At 58.9% G+C, this 12,779-nt stretch overlaps 1 protein-coding gene across 3 annotated transcripts in view; it reads left to right on the top strand.

Moving 5' to 3' along the window:
- The window catches only part of BRPF3 (bromodomain and PHD finger containing 3), a 33,893-nt gene that overhangs the window by 8,296 nt on the left and 12,818 nt on the right, over positions 1 to 12,779 (top strand). For all 3 annotated transcript variants that reach the window (XM_066359550.1, XM_066359549.1, XM_066359551.1), the window contains exons 4-9: positions 2,716 to 2,847; positions 5,391 to 5,519; positions 5,821 to 6,133; positions 6,839 to 7,129; positions 8,679 to 9,197; positions 12,334 to 12,427. In XM_066359550.1, the coding sequence (XP_066215647.1) occupies positions 2,716 to 2,847; positions 5,391 to 5,519; positions 5,821 to 6,133; positions 6,839 to 7,129; positions 8,679 to 9,197; positions 12,334 to 12,427 (1,478 nt within the window). The remainder of the gene's footprint in view (positions 1 to 2,715; positions 2,848 to 5,390; positions 5,520 to 5,820; positions 6,134 to 6,838; positions 7,130 to 8,678; positions 9,198 to 12,333; positions 12,428 to 12,779) is intronic.

Raw genomic sequence — 12,779 nt, 5'->3', positions numbered from 1 at the left:
AGGCGGAGCAGGTGGGTGCTGGGGTGGGGTGCTGGCGGGGCGAAGGAGGCGGAGCAGGTGGGTGCTGGCGGGGTGAAGGAGACTGAGCCAGGTGGGTGCTGGGGTGGGGTGATGGAGGCAGAGCAGGTGGGTGCTGGCGGGGTGAAGGAGGCGGAGCAGGTGGGTGCTGGGGTGGGGTGCTGGCGGGGTGATGGAGGCAGAGTAGGTGGGTGCTGGTGTGGGGTGCTGGGGTGGGGTGATGGAGGCAGAGCAGGTGGGTGCTGGCGGGGTGATGGAGGCAGAGCAGGTGGGTGCTGGCGGGGTGATGGAGGCAGAGCAGGTGGGTGCTGGGGTGGGGTGCTGGCGGGGTGAAGGGGCGGAGCAGGGGGGTGCTGGGGTGGGGTGCTGGCGGGGTGAAGGGGCGGAGCAGGGGGGTGCTGGGGTGGGGTGCTGGCGGGGTGATGGAGGCAGAGCAGGTGGGTGCTGGGGTGGGGTGCTGGCGGGGTGAAGGGGGTGGAGTAGGGGGGTGCTGGGGTGGGGTGCTGGCGGAGTGATGGAGGCAGAGCAGGTGGGTGCTGGGGTGGGGTGCTGGCGGGGTGAAGGGGCGGAGCAGGGGGGTGCTGGGGTGGGGTGCTGGCGGGGTGAAGGGGGCGGAGCAGGGGGGTGCTGGCAGGGTGAAGGGGCGGAGCAGGGGGGTGCTGGCGGGGTGAAAGGGCGGAGCAGGGGGGTGCTGGGGTGAGGTGCTGGTGGGGTGAAGGGGGCGGAGCAGGGGGGTGCTGGGGTGGGGTGCTGGCGGGGTGAAGGGGCGGAGCAGGTGGGTGACAGGGCAGGGTGATGGTGGTGAGGTGAAGGAGGCGGAGGCTGACGGAGAAGGGGGGATGGTGGGGCTCCCCCTCTGCCTTTGCCTGTATGTGGTCGCCCCTGTGTGTGGTCTGTCCCAGGACGACCTCCAGCACCGTGGAGCTTTATAGACCACACAGCAGCTCCCTCTGTATGGGATAGGCTTGACTTTGGAGCAGATCTCAATGGCTGGTGGAGAGCAAGCCCAGCTTTCTGAATATGATGTGCAGGAAGGAAGAGGGGGGATGAATGGGGAGCCAGTCAGCCACACTGCGTGACTAGGAAAAGGCGTACATATCTCAAGACACTATTTCATGTGCCAAAAAATGTTTCATAGAAAATATACAGATTTGCCGTCCGAGCCGCAGTGCACAGCCGGCCCAAGGGTCAGGGCCTTTAGCCGCTAGCAACTGGAATAGCTATGTGTGCAGAGTTTTCTGAGGGCGGAGGCCTCCTAGAAAACTTTTAACATCTTTAGTTCTCTCTCCCCCTCCATTTGGCCTTTAAATATCCCCACACTGCCACTCCCGAGATGGAGCAAGCCTTCCCACGGCTGGTGCCCTCCGCGTTCTGTCAGCTTCACCCTTCCCTAGAGTCCCGAGGTGCACGTGTGTATCTGGTCCCTCCTCAAAATGGTCCCCATGCTCCCCTGACGCCTCCCCTGGTACACTGGTGACTTCCTTCCAGCTCAGCATGTGTTTTCTCAGATTCTCACTTTACGGACAGTTGGGCTGCATTGGACAGTGCGGTCCCCTTGTCTGAGAGCTTCTCAGTGACACCGTTTCCCACCCCCTTCACCCTACAGACGACACCCTGTGCCATCCCACTTCTTACTCCTTAACGCCGGCCTTTCCAGGGGCTCAGCGGCCTGCGTGCCTGCCTGTCCGTCTGCTTGGAGAACTGCTAGTAACTTACACATCATTTTCCATCCTGTTACTTCCTTTTTCAGAATACATCCCCCTCCAGGCAGGCCACGTCCGGGCTCCAGGCTCTCTTCCGCCTGGCCTGTGAGGCTTCTTGTCAGCCGGATCCTGGGTCTTAGCTTCTGGGGTTCTCTAGCCTCTCTTCTCTGGCAGCCTGTTTTTCTTGCTCAGTAAAGAATCACTAACTGTCTCCGGACTTTTTGCCCAGTGGTCCCTTCAGTTCCAAAAGACGCCTTCCTTACTGCTCTCACTCATCTGTGTCCATCACTACATGTGAAAACCTAATGATCGCCTCCGCCGGGAAGCCTTCCCTGACCTCACCCCGGCCCACTCAGATCCTATCTTATGTCCTCTCAGCATGTTAGTTTCAGCCTGTCTGATGAGTTCTTGTTGTCTTTTTGCTAGCATTCCTTTGTGCATCAAACCCCAGGCCTCTTCCTTCCCCCAGCTATACTGTAACTTCTAGGTCTGCAATCATGGATTGGGTGGTGCTGGTGGTGATGTTTTAAAGTCAGTTATTACTAGTCCTAGTAAGAACACTTGATTTTCTAATCCAGAGTCGAAGCTCTAGGTCAGCGGGGTCACGACCCCCCGCCGGGTCGCGACCCACAGGTTGAGAACCGCTGCTCTAGGGTAAAATGAAAATGTTTCCCACCCGGAGGTGTCTCTTCGTTTCTGAAATTCTTTCCAGCCCTGAGGGGCACAGCTGCTCTCTGGTGCCCCCTAGGGCAGGGGGTGCAGTCCCAGATCTCACCCCGGCAGTCATGGTTTTAAGGTCCAGGAAGCACGGGAGGAAGGATTGGGGGGCGAGGGGGTGGAAGGGCATTTGGGGGCCGTGCTTCCAGGAAGGCGCTGGGGCTCTTACTTGCCAAGGCCCCGTGAGGCCGAACAGGGCGAGGCCTGGGCGGGAGGGAGGCGCCAGGCAGGAGGGCAGCCCCAGCATCTCCTCCCCCTCCCGCCCTGCCTCCTGCAGCGCGAGCAGGACGAGAAGACGAGCGCCGTGAAGCAGGAGCTGAAGTACTGGCAGAAGCTGCGGCACGACCTGGAGCGGGCCCGGCTGCTGATCGAGCTGATCCGCAAGAGGGAGAAGCTGAAGCGCGAGCAGGTGAGGGGGCGCCCCACGGCCCGCACTGGGGGGGCGTGCCTCCCGCCGTCGGGTGCTCCCGGGAGCCCTGCAGCCCTGCCCCACACTGTGGGCTCCCAGGCTTGCCTGCTTATGGGGGTTCAGCTTCCGGGGGCCTCGAGCAAGCGCTGAACACCCTATGCCTGGGCCCGTCCCTCCCTGGAGCGTCCGACCCAGCCTGGCCTTGCGTAGTTTGGAAAGCTGCTCAGGCTGTTCCGAGGGGCATCACCTCTAGTCTGGGAGCTTCTGAGGGTCCTCTGTAGCCCTTAAACACCTGTGGCCTTGGGCCATTTGAATTCTTCAACCTCTATTCAGGGATATACTTAGCCCCTGAATGCGGGGAGTGTTGAGCTAAGGAGTGTAGCAGAGGGTTAGGAACATGAACTACGACACCAGACTGCCTGGGCTTAGACCCGGGCTCTGCCACTTAGTCCCCGTGTGATAGTGAGTGAGTGGCTTAACCTCCCTATATACCTCACTTTCCTCAACTGTGAAATGGACCCTACCTCATACGGTTGTTATGAGGATCAGATGACTTGTGTCTTAAAGCACATAGACCGGCGCCTGGCATATAGTAGGGGTGTAGTGTCAGCTGCTGTCAGCATCGTCACTGATGCTCTTTGCCTCCCTGAAGTGTCTGCTGCGCTCTGCACACGGAGAGAGCAAATACTATTGAATGACTGTTGAGCCAGAACCGTCCCCTCCGGCCCAGGAATAGCAGCTGTGACTCGCATGCTTCGGAGGCCTGGGTTAAAGGTTCCTTTCTCTTTCTCCAAACTCCCACTTCCCTGTTCCCGTTTCCACCGCTGAGGCTGGGCGGCTCTTGCCCTACTTGTTGTGGGCGGCCATGGAGGGCATCTCAGCACCTCCCCCTGGGTTCAGACCGTCTGCTGTCCCAGGCCTGGTTCCCGCAGCTGAACTTCTCTTCCTGCCTCTGGTTCCCAGAAACGAAACAGAAAAGGAAGCAGGCAGGTCTGCTTTCGATGTGGCCAAATCCATGGCTTCCCAACCTTTTCACGTTGGGGCACATGTAGAAGATAACGTTTTGCAGAAAAGGTGTGAGGCTGCTTGCTGCCAGAGAGGGGAACCGGTTGGCCCGGTCAGCCCAGGCCAACCGGGTCGTTCCAAAGGCCTCTGGAACAGGATCAATGTCGGCACACTAGGTGGGCGTTGTGGCCCCAGGCCCATTTTATATCAGCACTGTGCTTCTTGGACTCTGTCAGACCTGGGTTCAAATCTTGTCTCTGTTCTTGTCTAGCCAGGTGACCTTAGGCTAATGACAATTCATATTCTCCCCACAGCTCAGATTTCATGTTTATAAAATGAGGGTAGTAAGTTTCTCCTTCAGGGTGATTGTGATGATGAACAGGTAATGTCCTAGAGAGGCAGGGTGGTATAGCTGTCCAGAGCACGCACCGTGGAACCAGGCTGTGACGGGGCCCCAGCTCTGCCCCCTCATTAGCTGTGTGACCTGGGGCCAGTCAGTTACTTTGTCTCTCTGTGCCTCAGTTTCCTCTTTGTAAAACAGCTCATCTGTATCTACCTTATGTACTCACATATATTACATAAAATGCTTAGAATGTTACTTGACACTTAGAAAGGACTATAGAAGTATTATTACCGTAGACTCTTGAACAATGTTGGCGTTAGGAGCTCTGACCACCCGTGTAGTTTAAAATCCACACAAAACTTTTGACTCCCCAGAAACTTAACTGGTCATTGCTACTATTGACCAGAAGCCTTATTGCTAACATAATCAATTGGTTAATACATATTTTCTGTTATATGTATTATATACTATGCTCTTACAGTAAAGTAAGCTAGAGAAAGGAAAATGATAAAATCATTAGGGAGATAGCCCAACCAGGCGGTGGTGCAGTGGATAGAGCATTGGACTGGGGCACGGAGGACCCAGGTTCGAGACCCTGAGGTCGCCGGTTTGAGCGAGGGCTCATCTGGTTTGAGCAAAGCTCACCAGCTTGAGCCCAAAGTCACTGGCTCAAGCAAGGGGTCACTCGGTCTGCTGTAGCCCCCCTGGTCAAGGCACATATGAGAAAGCAATCAATGAACAACTAAGGTACTGCAACAAAGAACTGATGCTTCTCATCTCTCTCCCTTCCTGTCTGTCCCTATCTGTCCCTCTCTCTGACTCTCTCTGTCTCTATCACACACACACACACACAAAAAAAATTAGGGGGATAAATATACATTTACTGTATTACTGAAAAAAATCTGTGTGTAAATGGACCCACTCGGTTCAAACCTGTGTTATTCAAGGGTCAACTATATAATTATTACTCTTAAGTTTTGGAATGGTGCTTGAAACAGAGAACCTCCGCAAGCTGGTAACTGTTGGTGTCCTTATTTCTAGGCTGTGGGTTAGGTGATAGCTGCTTATAAACTGCTCAGCGTAATAATAGCCTGTGGGAATGTATTACATGTGATTGCTGAAAGTCAAGTTAGCAAGAAAAAGTTCAGTGCCTCTGTGGGGGGAGGGGTCCTGATTTCTCCCCACCTCCCTCCAGGTCAAGATCCAGCAGGCTGCTATGGAGCTGGAGCTGATGCCGTTCAACGTCCTGCTGAGGACAACACTGGACTTGCTACAGGAGAAGGACCCTGCGCACATCTTTGCCGAACCCGTCAACCTGAGCGAGGCACGTTTCTCACGCCCCACGTCCTGAGCAGTGAGCCGAGCCCCTCCTGGACTGGAAGCGGGGTCTGAGTAGGCCAGCAGGGGGTTGGGTGACAGCAGGTACAAAACCTGGGGATGCCTGGCAAGGCCAGAGGACTTGCCGGTGGTAAGGGGTCAGCAGGCCAGGGTGGGCTGGGGCCCTGGGGCTCTGAGTGAGCCCGGGACAGCCGGACCAGAGCACGGGGCGGCAGGAGTGCCGGTGAAGGGTGTGTCTGTTTGGCTAGTAAATGGTTGTTGTAATTGTACAGGTTTTATATGTTTAGGTTCCAGATTACCTGGAATTCATATCCAAGCCAATGGATTTTTCTACTATGAGGCGGAAGCTGGAGTCCCATCTGTACCGCACCTTGGAGGAGTTTGAGGAGGACTTTAACCTTATAGTTACCAACTGCATGAAGTATAATGCTAAAGACACAATTTTCCACCGAGCAGCTGTCCGCCTGCGGGACCTGGGAGGGGCCATCCTGCGGCACGCCCGGCGGCAGGCCGAGAACGTCGGCTACGACCCCGAGAGGGGCACCCACCTGCCTGAGTCGCCCAAACTGGAGGACTTTTACCGCTTCTCCTGGGAAGACGGTGAGAAGCCGGGCCGGGCCGGGAGGCGAGGGGCCAAGAGGAGGTCCGGGGACAGAGCCCAGAGAGCCAGGGGTCAGGGCAGGCCTCGGGGTGTAGGCTGGAGCAGAGCTGTGGGCAGGCACAGGCTGGACTGCACCTGCTTGTGGCTGGACTGGTTCCAGGGGTTCAGGTTGAATTCCCTGAGCACTTCCTGAATGGCAGGAAGAGGGACTTAGGTACCAGCTGTCTGTCTGGGAAGCTAAAGCCTAAGGTCTCCCCCTCATGGACCCGTCTGTGGCACTGGAGCACAGGGTGAGGGTGTGCCGTGCCGCTGTGGGCCGGGTTCACTCGGAAGAGGGCGGGAGGGGACCAGGAGACGGACCTGCCTCCGAGCCCCGCACCCTGCTGCCCCTGCCCTCCGCTTCTCTGTGGCCGCAGCCAGACGGTCACTCTGGCCAGGCAGTGGCCAAGCTGCCGCATGCCTGCTGCAGGGAGCCCAGAGTTGTGACTGTGGACTGCTTCCTGCAGGGGTTTCCCAGGCTCTGGTCTTGTCCCCGTGGCTGTCCTGTGGGCAGCAGTGGTCAAGGCCAAGGCCCCAGAGCGACGTTGCCGGAAGCCACTGGCCCGGGTGTTCCGAGAATATTTTGCATCTGAAGGATTCAGCCCGCCCCCTTGCCCTGGGCTGGGCCGTCCTTCAGCCCCTCTGTCCTCCCTTCTCCCCGGCAGTGGACAACATCCTTATCCCCGAGAACCGGGCCCACTTGTCCCCGGAGGTGCAGCTGAAGGAGCTGCTGGAGAAGCTGGACCTGGTGAGCACCATGCGGTCCAGCGGGGCCCGGACCCGCCGCGTCCGCATGCTGCGCCGGGAGATCAACGCCCTCCGGCAGAAGCTGGCGCAGCCGCCACCGTCTCTGAACAGGATGGCGTCCGCCGGGGAGCTGCCCGCAGGGCCCCCGGGAGCTGCGTCCGTGCTGGAGCAGGCCCCACACGAGGAGCCGGAAGACGATGGGGACAGAGGTGAGTGGCAGGCGCGGGCGGGCGGGGTGCTGGGCGCAGCGTGAGGGAGCAAGGGGTAAGCTGGGATCCCGTGGCAGAAGCATCCTTTCATGGGCTTAGGTCTGACATCTGTGGGCAGGCGGCAGCCCGCGGAGGGGTCACACTCCCACCTTACCCAGGGATGATGTTCAGGGTGTCTAGCAGTCAGTCGAGACCGAAGGTTATCAGTTGGAATTGATGTTGACGGTTGTATTGGAGTGGGCTCCTGGTGGCCGCTGAGTGGATATCTGGTTGCCAGATTGCAGGGGGGTGAGGGAGTTTCAGATGCTGGTGCCCAGCACTGTTACTAACCAGTAAAGAAGTATTTCAGTACTGTATTTTGCACCCGATGTGGTCAGTTAACTCTCAGCTCACCCTATACTAGAGAGACTCGAAGAGCAGCTCGGGTTGTGGTGTGGGGGACGGACTGGGCTCCCAGCCACCCCATGGCTCTAACCCTCGCCGGCCAAGTCTATGGGCCCGTCCCAAGCAGCAAGGCCGGACTGCAGAAGGCGGCTGGGGAAGCCATCCTCAGAGATGACGGCCTGAACTCAGAGCCGCCTCCCACTCTCCCCGCTTCCCTGGGGACGGGGTCCTGGGGTCTGAGCCTCTGGCATGGGAACACCTGTCATCTGCACAGTTCAGAAGGCTGGGACCTATTTCCAGAGGAAGGGGGCCAGAGTGCAGGGAATGGCCCATTTTGTTTTACGTTGGCGGAGAATGGGGACGCGGCCGAGAGGTCACACTTGGCTTCAGTGGGCTTGGTGTCCACTGTGATGGTGCCTGCCCCCCGTGGGGCAGCTAGCACGCCGCTCCCGTCCCCGCTCCCAGGGCTGTGACAGCACAGGGTTGTGCCCAGCGGCCCAGCTGCCACAGGGCTCACCTCCCGGGGGTTCTGTTCGGAGAGTCGTGGCCGTGGTTCGGAAGTCTCAGTGTTTACCACGTCTCACGGTGGTAGGTGAACAGCCATATTTGGGGACCTTCGATTTAACTTGGCCCCACTTCTCTGTATCTGTAAACATAACTTTCTGTCTGTCCTGCTTGCTTCACTTGGGTGATACGAAGCAAAGTGCATTGGGAGAGAGAGAGAAACATTTGAGTCTAATGGGAGTTGTAGACCCCTAATCTGTGCAGCTGAGACTTTCCTAACTATTGGTTAAACAGGGGGGCTTTCAGCTTTCTCGGGTGTAGAGCAACCGTCTGTAACTCTCACTTCATCAGATCCACCTGGTAAGCTTAACAAGCATACCCCATCCGTAGAGGTTAGGTCTCAGTTGGTCTCTCTAGAATGAGGCCTTGGCAGTGACATTTCTAAGAAACTGCCTGGGGATCCTCATTCATACCCGGGGCTGAGGGGTCCTGGTGTTGGTGAAGCTTCGTCCGATGGTCTCTTCACGTCAGACTGAGACCAGGGGGCTTGTCTGGCCTCGTCGTAGCCAGGGCCTTTGGTCTTGGTTGTCGTGTCATCATCTGGCTTGTAGGGGCAGACTTTTTCTAAAATGTTCAAGCAGATCCCTTTTTTCTCTAACAGATGACTCCATACTGCCTCCCCCACCAACCCTGGAGCCCACTGGGCCCGCTCCTTCCTTGTCTGAGCAAGAGTCCCCTCCGGATCCCCCCACTCTAAAACCCATCAGTGACAGCAAACCTCCAGGGCGGTTCCTGAAGCCCAGGAGGATCTGTGCGGCCGAGGAAGAGGAGGAGCTGCTGGAGAAGCCAGCCCTGCAGCTGGGGGGTGAGCCCCTGCAGCACCTGCTCAGCGACAGCGGCATCGACAGACTGGCCCTCATGGCCTCCGACGCCCCCTCCGGCGCCCCACTCGGCACTGTGGGCCGCCGCACCTCCGTCCTCTTCAAGAAGGCCAGGAACGGGGCGAAGCTGCGGAGGGGCCCGGATGGGGCCCCGGAGAACAGCGAGGACCACGGCGCGGGGGGCTCTCCCGCCTCCCCGGCCAGCCCTGAGGATTCACGGTGCTCCCAGAAGCGGCCCCGGAGCGGGAGCTGCAGTGAGAGCGAAGGGGAGAGGTCCCCGCAGCAGGAGGAGGAGACAGGTGACCCTGCCTGGGACGGCCCTGCTTTGCCTCGACAGCCAGCCCCTCCCCCGGCCTCCCCCCCCAGGGGCCCCTGCGGGTGCTCTGAGTAGCATGGGGGGCTGTGTGGCTCACAGTTGGGCCTGGCACGTGACGAGTGGTGGCCTGGGGAGATAGCTCTGAGCAGGCATTGTGAGGGGGCTCATTTGTGTCGGGTTGTGGATGGTAGAAGGGGTCCTGTCTCCCTTCTAGTTCCTTTGTTAGTTGGATGTTTATATCAGGCATTATTCTAGGTACTGGAGCAGAAGTCTCCCTTGGAGGGAAGATAGCTGAAAAGCAAGCGAGTGAATGGTCTCTGTCGTATATTAGGAGTTAAAGAGAAATACCCAGCAGGGAAGGGGGCCAGGGGATGCTGGGTGGTGTGGGGGTGGCCCGGGAGGCCTTTTGAGGAGCTAGTGTCCCACTAAAGAGCTGAAGGAGCCGAAGGTGGGAGCTGTTTGGGTATCTGGTAGAAGAACATTCCAGAAAGATAGAGATAGACTGACAAGCATCCATGCTGGTGGTGGGAGTGTGTCTGCCCCTCTGAGGACCAGTGGGGGACCTGGGGTGGCTGCGGAGAGTGAGCCACAGGGGGGCGGGCGGTGGGGGCCCAGACGTAGGTGACGGGGTTCTGTCGCTAAAGGATCCTAACGACATGTCCAGTGCCTGCTGGTCGCCAGTGGGGGTGGTGGGCAAGGAGTCAGGCTCAGTTCCAGCTCCGGAAGGGTCACAGGCTCGTGGGCAGTCTAGACGGTCTCTGGAGGTGCAGGGGCATGGTTGTGCTGGACTGTCAGGGGGTCTGTGTCCGGTGACGGCACTGCTGTCGGGGACCCGAGCTGGAGGAGCGGGGACGTGGTTGTGCTGGACTGTCAGGGGGTCTGTGTCCGGTGACAGCACTGCTGTCGGGGACCCGAGCTGGAGGAGCGGGGGCGTGGTTGTGCTGGACTGTCAGGGGGTCTGTGTCCGGTGACGGCACTGCTGTCGGGGACCCGAGCTGGAGGAGCGGGGGCGTGGTTGTGCTGGACTGTCAGGGGGTCTGTGTCCGGTGACAGCACTGCTGTCGGGGACCTGAGCTGGAGGAGCGGGGGCGTGGTTGTGCTGGACTGTCAGGGGTTCTGTGTCCGGTGACGGCACTGCTGTCGGGGACCCGAGCTGGAGGAGCGGGGGCGTGGTTGTGCTGGACTGTCAGGGGGTCTGTGTCCGGTGACAGCACTGCTGTCGGGGACCCGAGCTGGAGGAGCGGGGAAGAGTTCCCGGGGAGGCAGGCTGCGCTGGCCCTGAGGGGTGAGGGCAGGACGGGAAGGAGTAGACAGGGCATGGTTCAGGCCCAGGACAGCGTCCCCGTGAGGGACAGTTTGGAGAGGGGCTTTCGGAGTGTCAGGAGCCACACCCGATGGTGGGGCGGGCCTGGGTGTGCAGGGCCCCCCCTGCCAGGTGGAGCGGTTGAGGGTGGGGTGGGGAAGGCCCTCGGGCTTGTGGGAGCAGTCTGCTCTTGGCCGTTGCTCCCGTGTCCTTTATGTGGTGGCTGTGGGCAGTGCGGTCAGCACGCGCTTCTCCCACTTTTCTCTCCTCCTTCCTCACACTCTGTTTCCGGTAGGACCTCCCCTTCCCTTCCCCTCTGGCCCAGCTTCCTGGTGTTAGGACGGTAGGTGGGTTTAGAGAGTCAAGAGTTTGAGGCCTGCAGTTAGACAGACCTGACTTCACGTTCCATCTTACCAGCTACTTACCAAATTTACTAGGTGGGCCAAATTAAATGGGCTCTCTGAGCCCGTTTCCTTATTTCTAATATGAGGCTAGTGACAACTACTACTTTGCAGGGCTCTGAGGATTAGAAGTAGTCTGTGTCAGGCACTTGGCATGTGGCAGTAGATGGTAGCAGTTATCATTGTCCTCTGAGCCATATCAGGCACAGCCAGACAGCAGTGACAACACTGGGCTCTAAAAGCAAAAAGTCCTACTACTGGGACACTGGACACTGGGCCCCTCTCTGGGGATACTGCTAGAATCAGTCCTCTGTCATCCGGCTGCCTACCGCTCAGGAATACTGTGAATCTTGGTTGAATCTTGCCAAAACAGGTGTTGGTCCTGTATAGATGAGGCGTACAAGGCGTAGCTGGCTCAGTGGTTTAAATTGAGGTCACAGCGTTAGAGGCAGAGCCGGGTCAGAGTCCAGATATCATGGCTCAGACACCTCCTCAAGTGTGACTTGCCTTCCAGTTTTCTGGCTGGGAGTGACTTAGAGCTTTGACTCAGCTGTCAGGCTCTCAGAAGCCTGGATTGTGGTTGAGAATTGGATGGATGGAGAGGGGAATGGAAGCCCTCAGAGCAGATGAGAGGCAGGTAGTGTTCATGTGCCTGCGAAGGGCTCCCTGCCATAGCCAACCTCCTGTCACTCACAGTCGCAACCTCCACGAGCAAGGACGTGCTCTCTTCACTTCACAAAAGGAGGGGAGGGTCCATGGCCTACAGCGGGAGAAGGACCTGTATTTTAGCCCAGTCTCAAACCAGGGAATGCCGACTCCACATCCCAGGAAGGTCTGGTCTGCTTTAGACCTGCTGAAAAGGACCCCGTCCTCAAGGCTGGGGAGCTGGCTAGCCTCCCCAGGTGTGGCTGACAGCCCTCAGCCTCCCCAGGTGTGGCTGACAGCCCTCAGCCACCCCAGCCTCCCCGACTCCATCCCAGAAGAATGAAGCCAGCTGTTGCCAGCTGCGTGATGGGTAGGGTGTGTGAGTTTATCTGAAGAGGCCAGGCGGGTGGGCTCCCCGAGAGTCAGAGGAGACTCCCTGACAATTGAGGCCTGAAATGAGAAGCAGACCCGGGACAGGGAGCCGCCGAGTGGGGAGTTTTGGTATTTCCCTTTGTGGCCAGATGACTTGACTGGAGTGAGCTGTGTTTTCCTTTCAGGAAAGCCAGAGGAAGGGAAGGAAGGCGCAGTGTCTTGCTCCTAGCCTCCATCAGCACGTCCCCAAACTGTTATCAGACTGCTGCCCAAGACCCATTTTCCGCAGGCGCAAGCCCTGCCGCCCCCCTCACTGAGCCCTCCCGGGGGGCCCTCGCACCACAGTGGGTCAGGGCCGGGGCTTCCTGCGCTCAGGCTCGCGCTGTGTGTCCTTGCAGGCGTCACCAACGGCTTTGGGAAGCACACGGAGAGCGGGTCGGACTCAGAATGCAGCTTGGGGCTCAGCGGTGGACTGGCGTTCGACACCTGCAGGTGGGAGCAGCGCCCGCGCCCGGAGCTTTGTTGGCACCGTCTCCACCCCCCTTTATTCTCCAGTCAGCTCAGCTCATACGGAACCTCGTCTTGCTTATCTCGGGTGTCCTCGGGCCCCACCCTGCTGTTTCCTGAGGCCTCTGCTCCGTGACCGGTGGCTCCTAGGAAATGGCATGACCCTCGCTCGACTCTGGGCCTGATCTGACTGGGGTGGGGGGTGATGCTGATGCTTCACAGGGACTGTGGGGTGTGTTTGCCTCTAGAGCGTGGGGCCAGCCACGTCTCTGGCCCGGAGAGGCTGCCAGTGCCCCCCGCCCGGCCCCCGCCCCCGCCCCACACAGATAACCCAGCT

Source organism: Saccopteryx leptura, chromosome 1 (assembly GCF_036850995.1).
Source record: "Saccopteryx leptura isolate mSacLep1 chromosome 1, mSacLep1_pri_phased_curated, whole genome shotgun sequence".
NCBI classification, from domain to species: domain Eukaryota; kingdom Metazoa; phylum Chordata; class Mammalia; order Chiroptera; family Emballonuridae; genus Saccopteryx; species Saccopteryx leptura.
Note: the sequence above shows the minus strand (reverse complement) of the source record. Positions and strands in the feature narration are given on the sequence as shown.